General features: G+C 38.5%; 1 protein-coding gene across 1 annotated transcript in view; it reads right to left on the bottom strand.

The window, feature by feature from the left end:
• Positions 1–12,509, bottom strand: part of NCAM1 (neural cell adhesion molecule 1) — a 449,248-nt gene that overhangs the window by 21,769 nt on the left and 414,970 nt on the right. The window contains 2 exon segments of the mRNA XM_078156859.1: positions 107–284; positions 3,879–4,003. Of these exon segments, the coding sequence (XP_078012985.1) occupies positions 107–284; positions 3,879–4,003 (303 nt within the window).

The following is a 12,509-nucleotide window of genomic DNA, read 5'->3' as shown; positions in this document are numbered from 1 at the left end:
ATGGCTTTAAGCAAGCAAGTTGTCAGGGTTTGTTCAGGCACATTAGGGGATGCAGCACTTTTGCATTAATTCAAAGCAGGTCAAGAAGGGAAGCAGTGTTTTATACCTGGGATAGCTGTTGGCTGGGCAGAGGTCCTAAATACAAAATGGGCTGCCTTGGATTTCCCCTGCTGGTTCTCGGCCACCACAAAGACCTCATATTCCGCATTCCATTCCAGGGCTTTCAACATGACGTGATCACTGCCTGAGGGGAGTCTGATCTCAGGTTTCCACTCTGAAGACAGCTTCTGGGAGAAATGGGCAAAAAAGATGCAAGACAGTAGATAGCTTTAGTACTAGAAAGACAAACAGACAAGTGCAACTTTTAATTAGGTGGTACCTATTGGAACAAAAGAGTTAAAAAGGAGTGTGGTCTTTATTCTTTAAATTCTAAATATTGTTTGCAAATAAAATTAGCATCATGTGGCCAGCATCTGTGTTTTGACACCTACTCCCCTTCCATTCCTGCCACACACATACATACCGAGCTGTACTCTGGAATGCTGAGTGGGTACATGTAATGAGCATTGCGGGGAATGAAACAAATACCTTATTTCTCACTGAGTTTCTTTAGGCATATTCCTAGTCCTTGTCCAGGCTCACTATGATCCTTAAGTCACTTTGTGACTGACACATAAAAGTGTCTAGATTTCAAATATTTGAGATATAGAAACAAAACAATAACTCCACATTTCTCCCCAAAGAGATCCTTGATGGAAATGTTCCAATCTCTAGAAGTAAAATGGGGCAGAAAGGGCCCGCTTTTGATAAATTTTGTTTATAGGTTCTAGGACAGAGTTGCTCAGCATCTTCATGGAAAGGCTAGCCCCAGCTTAACAGAATTCATGGAACCCTTTTTCATTTGCCAACTAGGAGGTAATGATAGGTAGTTATATTCCCTTTCTCTTGGTGAATACTCTCCCTAGCCACATCCTATGGAACCACCAGTGGGTTCTGTGCTTGGGCAGGAAACTACGTGATCAGAATTGGTAAATATATTCCTCACACATCACAGTGCTGAAACAAGATTTGATGGTACGCAGAAGGGAATAGACACTTTACTCCATTGTATCATCTACCTCCTCAGAATTTTTTATTCTTAATAATGCATATTTCCCAGAAGGTATCATAATTTTATTTGCCCCACAGTACAGTAGTGGACACATAGTGTCTGATGAATACTCAAGGAGTAGACAAGTACTATTATTATGACCTGAAAACTGAAATTCAGGCAGGTTGACCTTTACCCTATAGCTCAGAGGTGTCACATATGAGATTGAACCAGATTAAAATGTAATTGGGAAATATTTAACAAAAATAAATAAAAACGTATAACATTATGCTTTAAAACTAAGTCATCATGCAGCCCATAGGGATCCTGATGTATGGATGAACGGCCCAATTTTACTTTGAGCTTGATACCACTCCTGAAGGTGTTAAGTAGAGAGGGACTTCATCTTACCACGAAACCATTTCTGTGAAACGATATCTTTGGAAATTCAGTGGCAGGCATTTTGTGTCTTTTGTTGTAGGAGATGACATGAAGAGAACACTAATTTTATTAGGGGCTAGTGAAGAAGAGCTTCAGCTAATTCCTTTTGTCAGCCAGACTTTGAATATGTCATTACACATTACACTGTCTTGCTTTAACATTGAATAAAACAGATTCATATCTACCTACCTACCTATCTATCTATCTATCTATCTATCTATCTATCTATCTATTTATCTGTCTATCTATCTAGATATGCCCATATATACCTGTATATTTTTTCTCTAGTAAACACCATTAATGTGCTGCCATGCCAAGACATGAAACATGACAATAAATGCAAATATGTGAGGAGCAGCTAGAATGGCAGACTCTTTCACTAAAGATGGAATTACACAGCAGAAATACCGGAATATCTCTGGGTTTCATGCAAATCTACTCAGCATGGCTATTATTTTGATGCCTTAAATAAGTGGACATCATCTTGAAAGAGACCCCAGAAGTCATTTAGTCTAATGTCCTCATTTGACAAATAAGAAGTGTCAAGTGACTTAGAATCATAGCTTTAGAGCTGGAAGGGACCTTAAGAGGTCATCTAGTCCAGGGATTCTTAAACTTTTCCCACCCCTTACCCTTTTCCTCTTTCAGCAGTGTTTGTTTGTGTTGTGTGGCCTGCGGGCAAGGTTGCTTGATGCAACAAGGGAGAGTGCTGCCAGAAACACCTTGGATTCCTTACGAGTTTGCTTTTTAATTACTTTTTGGTCATTGCATGTTCAGAAACCTTTTACTGTTGCCAGATAAGAAGATCTGATCTAGTTCCAACACCTCATTTTACATAAGAGGAAAGTGAGACCTTAGAGAGGTTAGGTGACTTGTCTGAGGCCACACAGGTGGTGTGTAGCCAAGCAGAGGTTGAAATCAGAAGTTCCAACTCCAAATCCTGCATTCTCGATCACCACATTGCTTTTGCTTAACAACATACAGTTAGCAATTAGAAGAGCTAGGATCCAAACCCGGCTTCTCTACCTCCAAATCTGATGCTTTTCTAACTGCATTAATGGTTCCTGATTCATCAGAGGATAAGGGATCAATGCTGACCAAATTCCCATTCTGTGGAAGATATGGGGTCGTTTAACCATTCTCAATCAGGAAGCAATAAGGAACTGTCAGCTTGCTATACTGTAGCTCTACACAATGCTTATAAGAGTGGCTTGCTAAGGTGGGGGGTGGGGTGGTGTTTCCTAGTTAAGGCTTAGATTGTTTAGCGGCTCACAGCCTACACTTCTTAACTCAGAAAACTGGAGTGACAGTCCACTTCCACATGCACTCCTCTTAGCTGAGAAGCACAAACACAGAGTTGCCTATTCTCTGTTCTCTTCCCAACCAGTTATGGGTTTCCTCAGTGATGTCTCAAAAGGCAAGGAAATCAGAAAATCCATTTTTGCTGCTCTAAAATCAATTAATCAATAGGCATTTATTAAGCACCTGTTACATACATGTCAGGCACTGGGCTTGGTGCTGGGGTACAAAGGCAAAAATGAAAAAGTCCCTGCCTTCAAGGCGCTTATATTTTATTGACATTCTATCAACACCTACTCTACTTCTTTACTCCTCCCTATACAAAGAAACCATAGGAAGAAGATACCTCTACTTTTCAAAGGCTGGCAGTTACCTAAGACTCAGTTATAGTTTGGGGCTAGGGATAGCCAGTACTACTATGCTGAAGCCAGAGTAAAAGCAGGAGGGTGGACTTCTAGTTGGCTAAGAAGTGGACAGATGTCTAGGATAGAGGGTAAACGAATGGGGGAAGGTGAAATTTGTGGCTATGTTCCATGATCCAAGGGAGACCAATTGGGGGCATCCTAAATAACAGAGTTCAGGCTATTTACATTATCTTAATAAATCTTAATAAATTATTGATAAAATAAACTATATTGCATAAAAAGAAAATAAAAATTTTGCTAAAAGTTTTGGGAGACGGTTTGAGTATTAAGATAACACATTTTGTAAAACAACCCTAACAGCTTTCTTGTCATTAAAGTTTCAAACTACGTAATCAACTAACTGATCAATCAATATTTATTAGACATTCATGATGTACTAGGCACATACAAAACACCGCAGGTATGAAGACAAAAACAACCCCTTTCTTCAAGAAGCTCGAGACATAGTCTAAAAATTTTAAATGCCTTAGAAATCCAAACCCACCCTATGATTCTTCCCCAATCCCCTGCATCTCCAGCAAGTCCTTTCCTAAAGCAAAACAAAAAAAAAAACCCTGTTTTATCTAAGGAGAGTATAACTTACTGATAAAGAAATCAGGAAAAGATGAAGGGAGAACACTCACCGCTCTGTACTTGACCAGATAGTGTCTGATAGGGGATCCTCCGTCGTCCTGTTTGATCAAGTTCACTTTAATAGAGTTCCCATCTTCTCCCATCTGCCCTTCCAGCTTGGGTGCACTGGGCTCTCCTGTATTAACCATTCAAATCAAATATAATTTGCAACCATGTAAGGGACATAAGACCCAGGCAAAGTGCACTGTAGCAACAGAGATGTTTCTGAGATTGAGTTGATTCCCCTCCCTGCCACCCTGTTTCTCAGAAATTCAAAAGGTTAAAAAACAATAGCTCCAAAAGCTCAAGTGCTATTGTAAATGCCACAGACTCAATCCAAAGAGAGGGTGAATTCTGGAAATGTTAGAGGGGACACTTGACTCTCTCAAGGATGTTTCCATTTGCTTGGGGTTGCTCTGCTGATTCAATTTCTACATATTTACATATTTTCAGAATCTGATTGTCCAAACAGCTTATTAAATTTCCAAATTTAATGTCCAAATACACTCCGGTAACTCCTAGAAGATACTGCTCCCCAGGGGGCCAGCTGGTTTGGTGCATCAAAAGGGAGGTCTATGGCTCTCAGCAGCCATAAGATTCAAGAACATAACAGCCTTGTTTCAACTCTACTTGGCAAAAGAAGCTGCATTCAGGGTATCACCTTTTCACTAAATGAATTTATGTTTTTAATTAATTTTACTAAAACCTAAGTTCCAAAATGGAAGAAACAGCTTATTTTGTCCTTCTTCCTTGGCCCAGACAAAAGAGTGATAATTCATGGTGTCTTATTTTAAGTGCTTATCATTAATGCCATTTGCTTTATAAGGATTGAGGGGAAAATACATTTGTCTTCTGCTCTTCTAAACAGAAAAAAATCAATGTGAATCTTTATTTGTAGTTAAAAGTTCAGTCTGTAGCCCTGTGAATCCCAGGTCTAGAAGAAATATAAGCTTGTATATAACAAATAAGAGGCTAAGGCATTGCTTCAGTGTATTTTTTTTTTGTTAAGATGTTAGTTTAGTCGAATAGAAACTATTTGATTAGTGAATACTGAAAGAAAAGAGGCAGGATAGCATCTGATGAAAGGTATCAAAATCAAGGTATGAAGCACCCGAGTTTTTTTTTTTGTCTTCCCAGAGAAAATTATTATGTTGCCCTTTACTTTCTGTCATTAACAGCACACTGATAGGCTCTGCACAAAGTGGGTATCCTTCAAGCAGGGTCATAACCATAAAAACCAAAGAGAAGTGCAAAGAATTAGACAGTTATCTAGCGGTGGACATCACTAGTGACATAATTAAGCCTTCCTACAATGTGTCTTCTCCCTATGTATGAAGTGACTGTTGGGCAGAGACATCACAAAAATGGTTCACCCAGTTTTAGCATGTCAAAAGGGTGGTTTTTGTTTTCGTTTTTACAATCTCTCTTTGCAGTATACTACACTCTCTCCTTAGGCTGATGGAAAGGAAATGAAAGAGAAGAATACATTGGAGAAGGGAAATAAAAGATAGAACAGAGGGAAAAAAACACAACTTAGAAGTCTGAGGCATGAGATACTTTGGAAAAGGCAATGCTTATTGTTTTAAATTTCCTTAATGGAAGCAGAAATTAAGAATTAAGTGGAAAAGTATAATGGATCTTTAGACAAAAGAAGGAAAAAAAACCTATGCTCTATTTCATCCACTATCTGGAAAACAGCCACAACTTTCTGGGGGAAAATATTTGGAAATTTTGGCTTGGACAGTACCAAATTGTGCTTGCTTATTTTGGGTGTATTCAGCAAGATTACTGGGTTCTATAGCACTGTTACAAAAATTTTATGCCAAACTGATGTAGTTTGGCACGAGTGACAAAGTACCTTTTAGAAATATAAAAGGGGGGTAGTGTAGACATACAGAATTTGTACATGCTAGAAGTGTAAAGAGTACAAAGTTGAGATCTGAAAGTCCTTTCATTTTCTTACAGAATGGAAATCATTCAATTCATCCACCCTCCTGAACTTAAAATCTCAACATTGACCATAATGAACAGGTCTTTGTTATAGGGGGGAGGATATTTTTAGCAGATGACTCCTGTGTTCCCTCATAATACACATCAAATAACCCCACACTGAAGAGTTTCTTCAGTTCTACCTTGATAAGGTGGATAGATATCAATCCATAGAGGCTGATCTTGCTACTCCTCTCTCATCATTTTCAATACTAACACTAACAGTGCAGGAATGCCAAGGTGGCTAAATCAATAAATGACAAGAAATCTTCCTCTGTGTTCTACCCTTTCAGGCTGGAACTAATATGTCTGCTTGGAAAATGCCTTTCTTGCAGAATTTTCTATTGATACTTTGCCTTTGCCTCCTGAGGGTGATAGGGGTAGGGGTGTACATAAATAGACCATTTACGGCCATTTACCTTCAGTAACTTACACTTACTATGTGCTGCCAATTACATCCAAATCACTATTCAACACACTGGGAAGGCAGTACAAAAATAATAAATCACGCAATCAATTTTGATGCCGTGTATACTAACTTCAACATGGCAAAAAGACCACCACCTTGATCTTTAATCCTCTACTTTCCACAGGGAAATTGACAATGGATTAAAATAAGCAGACATACAAATAAATGCCCTTGGATTGGTTACTGAAAAAGCTTTGAAGTGGCCCTATTCCATCCCCAAAGTTTCCTCTAAGATGCCTGTGAAAAACTTCCTCCAAAGCCCTTGATGGGAGGTGTTCCTTCATCTTCACTTATTGCAACAAAAATAAGACAAAAATAAAAAGATAAAACCGTTATGCAATATATTGATTTCATGTCATATTCATATAATTCTATATAACTGGTTATTGCATTACTGTTTAAATAATTTATATACAATTTAGAAAATTGTGTATACTAAACAAATAAATATTATTTAAAGTGAGTTAGGATTAGGTTTGAATATGAGGAATGGAAGTTCCCTGAGGGCAGGGGTTATTCTCATTCTTGTCTTTTCATCACCAGTGTCTGGCACATATAATGCTTGTTGGATTTAATTGACTTTGCTGTCGCCTCTATAGAAAGTCGAGCATTACGTCAGTAACGCAACACTCTATTATAAGAATATTTTTTTCAATGTGGAAATCAGATTATTCACTTGGTTTTTTCCAGACATTTAGACCTGTTTTTAAGAGCAGAGTCTTCCCATATGAAGGCTTGGGGGACAACAGGAAGCAAATTTTGATTTAGGTTTGTCCATCTCCAAATATTTATTTTGAATTTTTTTCTGTATATTATCATAATTGACCTCAAAGTACCTGTAGGCCCCTCCTTTGTGTTATAGACTAAATTCTCCTCTAAGCTCTGGGGATCAGTCAAGGGCTTGCATTTGAGGGCACAAGCCATAGCAAAATTTAGCACTTAGCATTCAGGAGGCAACTTACTGCTTTATTGCACACATTAGGAGGGGAAATTATTTAAAGGGGCCTAGGCATGCCATTCTCAGTCAACTACTCTGATTGAATTCATTATGGGTAATTTTAGAAAAACCAATATTATAATTATTTGTAAATGGAGGTTTGTGGTTCAGCTGCAATAGGCAGGTTGCTCCAAGAAAACCCCTGGGGTTAATTACACCCTCTGATTTAGCTTTAGCCATAGTCATAATTTTTCCCCAAAATATTGTATGTAAAGTGTTGTACCTCAAAAAATAAATGTTGTCACCAACAATTATATAGGTACCAGGCAATTCTAGTGTATTTTAACTTAATGTGAATCATGTACTGAAGGCAAAAAATACCAAGCAACCAATTACAGTGGCTAGTGGCAGGAATAACTGAAGGTAGGTCTTATGCAATTTTCTCTATAAACCATGATTTAGATTGACGTTATTTGTTCCCTAGGGTCTTAGGACTGGTCTTCCTCCTCAATTATGGTGCTTCTGTTACTTGAATAATCAACAAGGAAACTTATAGTGGAAAAAAAGACAACCCTTTCTCTTGCTTCTGTTCATTGAGGCTGTAGTGTCTAAAGATTATGAAATGTTGGAATCTTTTAATAAAAATTCCAGAATATGTGGAAGTTTCTGAGTGGCACGTGAAAATTTATGGAGAAATAAATGCTCAAAATTCTGGAAAAATGCCACACACTAAGAGCTAACTCTTCTTAATGAAGTATCACCAAGGTATCTAAGGACAATCTTTGCCCTTTCTTCCTCCATCTCTTTAATATTCTCTGTTGCCTCTGAAGGTTTTCTCTTAAAGTCGTTGGGTACAATTGTAGCTTCTGCTCAATTGTTATTGCTAAATTCTGTCAGACCATATCAATTCTGGCCCTCTGCTTGCTTTCATATTGTGAAAGCTCTCTCCTAGAAGACCAAATGTGAAGCAAAGCTGTGGACGGGGCCTCTATCATCTGTGTTTTTCTTTTTAAAAATGTATGATACTATAGGATTATCTGTATTTAAAATTCTATATGTTTTGTATAGCTGAAACTCAACCACTTCTTATGCATTACTTCTTGAGACTGGTTTAGATCTTGTGTACATATATTAGTATACACACATACATGTTTGGATATAAGTTATTAATTATGTACATATATACACATATCATTAAAAAGGTCAGTTTTGTTTCTCGAGGGTCAGATGTTATTCTGTTTCTTTTAAATGTATTACATCAAAGACCTTTCATTTCATCAATGGGAATTCCCTGAAAGGGTAAGTGATTTATACTTGGGGTCACACAACCACTCAAAGTCGATTTGTATCCAGGTCTTCTTAATGTAGACCCATCACTATATCCACTACACCATGATGCCTCTCCTTTCCCACATTTATTACTCTTCTCAATTTCCTCCCAGACCTGAAAGGTTGGATGGTCTTTACATGGGTCATCAACCTCTGCATGTGAGGCTCCGTCCCCACATCTCCCATTCTGACCTCAGATTTAACACTGACTTTGAACACCTCCTACTTTATTCTAATTCTTGGCCTCCCCAAAATCTCCCTAACATCTCCATACAGCTCCCTAATTTTTATATCTTGGGGATCAATGCAAAAGAGCATAGTGGTTATATAATCTAAGAATAGAGCAACAATTTCTTGTCTTCCAAATCAAATTTCTATGGTTTCTTTCTACCAAATGCCATGGATCTTGGCAATGCAGCCATTCTATTTTTTTAGAGGAGGCCAGAGACAAAATCAGAAAGTATGAGATTGGCATGGCCTCCCATTTAAAAAAAAAACACAACTAAGTAGAGATGCTTATCATCTCTGTGGACAACTTATTGAAGTGGTACAATCCACAAGCTCATTTCAATGCCAGCTTCTCTAGGAATTATGATGTGTGTGGGGAGAAAGGCAGCACAGAGTGCAAATTAAATGGAAACAAATGAACTCCGACAGACAGAACCGCAAAATACCAACTCTCTTCTCCTGGGTGTCATGAAAACACCAACAGATTAATTGATCAATTATCTTTGTTTCATCACCCTAAAAAGAAAATATGACCAGGAAGGTATGGCTTGCGGTTGTGGGGCTCATCCAAGCCGAGGAAGCTTTGACAGAAATAACCTCTATTCACCAACAATTAGCTCAGCTTCTGCTACCGAGCCAAGTTGTCTCTTAAGGAAGATTTGTGCACATTTTCAACAGTTTCATGGAAGTCAGATTAGTTATCAAGAAGCATAAGGCTCATGGGAAGCTAATTTTTAGTCATTACATTGAAGACCCCAGGGAAACTAGCAGAGCTTCCAAAAGCAGCTAGCAGCCCCAAGGATTCAGGATGTCTATTGCTGCTTTTTTTAATACTCCTTCATATTAACCTTACTACTAACCTACTAACCACTATTAGAGAGGTCCTTAGAAACAAAGAAATCATAACATAAGCCCTGGTGAAAAATATATGTTGGTCTGTCAGAGACTGTTGCAATCCAGACACACAGCTGTAAAGGGAAAAAAAGGAGGGTGGGATGGTTAGTGATGTTTCAATCTAAGAAGGAAGATTGGGTGTTAAGGCATTTAGGCGACCAGAACCAGAATTCCTAGCAAGAGTCAGTGTCAGTAACTGAAGAGAAAAAAATCATTATGAAGGGTTTGGAATGAATACATGCCCAGACATGCAGCTCACTTACAGGAAGAGTTCTGGAAAATTGAGAAGGTACATTACAACTACTTGTTACACACATGCTGGGGGAAATCCCATTTACACAGAGTCCTGGGGGGCTGCTTCATGCCCAGTCATTAGGAGGAACCAGATAGCAGATCCTCACCACTCTGACACTAGCTTCAGCACTTGAAGGATATATGACAGCATGAAGGGTAGGTATTTTCTGTGCAGATGTGGCCTGTGATCCTTGTATGCTATAATTTAGTAGATGGTCTTCATGAATTGTTGTTGTCTTCTGCCCCCGACAAATTTATTGCCGGGGGGTGGGGAGGAAGGCTTTGGCGATAAGGCCTCTTTGAATTTAGCTAAATTGATCCTCAGAAAATAAAAATAATAGTCCATGATGAGGCCTGCACACAAAACCTTTCCATCTTGGCAGAACCTGTAAGAGTTTGGCGTCCACCACCGTAGCCCTCAGGAAGCCAGGGCTGTCTAGCTACTACAGTGAGAAACTGGAGTACTCCTGTAGTGGAAGGGGCAGATGGGATATTGGGAGTAGGAATGCCCTGACCTAATAAAGGGAAATACCTATTTGCACTGTTTGGTTTTCTAATGCAAGCTTCTTTCTGTAGTCATATAGCATATGCTGAATATCTTTGACTTTAGGATATGACAAACCAGAAACCTTCAAAGTGTCAAACTTGTAGAATCAGGGACAAAGTGCCTGTGCCACTGACTATTCCCTGTCAGATTATAAATTGTGAGGGTAGGAATAAGGTGGCTTGGTGGATAGAGTGCTGGGCCTGGAGTGGGAAGACTTGAGTTCAAAACCAGCCTTAAACACTTCCTAGCTGTGTGATGCTGGGCAAGTCGCTTAACTGCTATCTGCCTCAGTTTCCTTAACCATAAAATGGAGATAATTACAGTCCCTACTCAGGGTTGTTGTGATGATGAGTTTTTTGTAAAGTATTTAGTAGCGTCCCTGATACATATTAAGTGCTATATAAATGCTAGTTATTATTTTTGCACTTTACCCAGACCTTAGCACAATACTTAGTAAGAAGTAGACACTTAACAGATACTTACTGAATGAATGATTTTTTTCCTATTTTAAATTTCTTTTTTTGCTCTGACAAGGCTAGGCAGTTTATTTGTTCCTTCTTGGTTCAAATCCTGCCCCTGACATATATTGGCTCTATGCTTCCTGGTTACACTCCTGGTCACTCAGCCTTTCTGTTCTCTGAGGAATTCTCAAGATTATAAGTTATAGAAAAGGTGCTAACCTGCACAGGTAATGAGTTCCCTATACCAATGAAATTATTGATCTAGTCCCTATTTACATCCCTTCTTTCATGAGTTTCTTCATTCATTCAACACATATTTCTTAAACATCAGCTTAAGGAACTCTGGGCACTGCTAAAGAGTCTGATGTATTTTAAGGAGAAAGCTTTTCCTTTTTTTTTTTTTTGACAGATTTAGGTAGGACTTTTCCTAAATTTTCATCAATGCTTAGCTGAAAAAGGGGAATTACTAGATTTACTAAGGTTTGTTTTTCCTCTTCTATAAATTATATGTTCTCCCTCAAATTTTCTATAAATTAATTGTTAAGGGCTACCTCACTACTCTGATACCAAACTGGATTTCAGATGACTGTTATAATTATTTAGTTTAATTGACTCCCTAAATTGCTATCAGGGCCCTTCCAAAACTTTTCTTCTGTACAACTTGGGCACATCCCCAACTCATCTCTTAAAGCACATGACTTTGCTTTCTATTTTCCAGAGGAGATGATAATCCGACCTTGTCATTGCTACATTCAAAAATATTCTATGGCTCCCTATTACTTCTAGGACAAAAATAAAACATTCTCAGACCTTCACAATTTGATTCCAATCCAATGTTTCCAGTCTTATTTTATATCCCCACCCTTTCACGTACTGTATTTTTCAAATAGAATACGAGCTGTTCCCTGAACTCTCTGTCTCCCACCTTCACACCTAAGCTGTTTTCCATGACTGGAATGCATTCTCTTCTGATTTTCACCTCTCCAAGTTCTTCTATTCCTTCAAGGTTCAGCTCAAGCAGAATCTCCTTCAAGAACGTTTTCCTGTCTCATTCTCAATGTTTGTCCTCCCTTATTCATGTTGGCACCTACCTCAGCTCTAATATAGGGCGCTTCACGTAGCAGGTGTTTGTTTAACACATGCTTCTTGAGTGAATGAATGCCATCCCCTGGAAGACAGCTGAAAAGATAGCTGCTCTCTCAAAGACAAGAGCAGGATCTGACGAGGACCAGGTAATCAAAGCTCTTGGTTTTTCCACAGAGTTCTCTATGTCTTTTAAAGTACTGGCTCAATTTTTTTAGATGGCTAATGCCAACTCTACTTCATGTTTCCAGGGTAACTTGCACATAGAACTTATCGAGCTTCCAAGATCTGGAACGAATTTCTCTTTAGGTACTATGGTACTTTTTTTCTCCTACAATATTCTTTGCTTTTTGCTGAATAATAGAGTGATACAGAAATAACAAAGGGGAAAAATACAAATGGCTTGCACAG

Source organism: Phascolarctos cinereus, unplaced genomic scaffold, assembly GCF_003287225.1.
Source record: "Phascolarctos cinereus isolate Bilbo 61053 unplaced genomic scaffold, phaCin_HiC Scaffold_726;HRSCAF=1367, whole genome shotgun sequence".
Taxonomy (NCBI): domain Eukaryota; kingdom Metazoa; phylum Chordata; class Mammalia; order Diprotodontia; family Phascolarctidae; genus Phascolarctos; species Phascolarctos cinereus.
The sequence above is the reverse complement of the archived record's forward strand: the minus strand, read 5'-3'. Positions and strand labels throughout refer to the sequence as shown.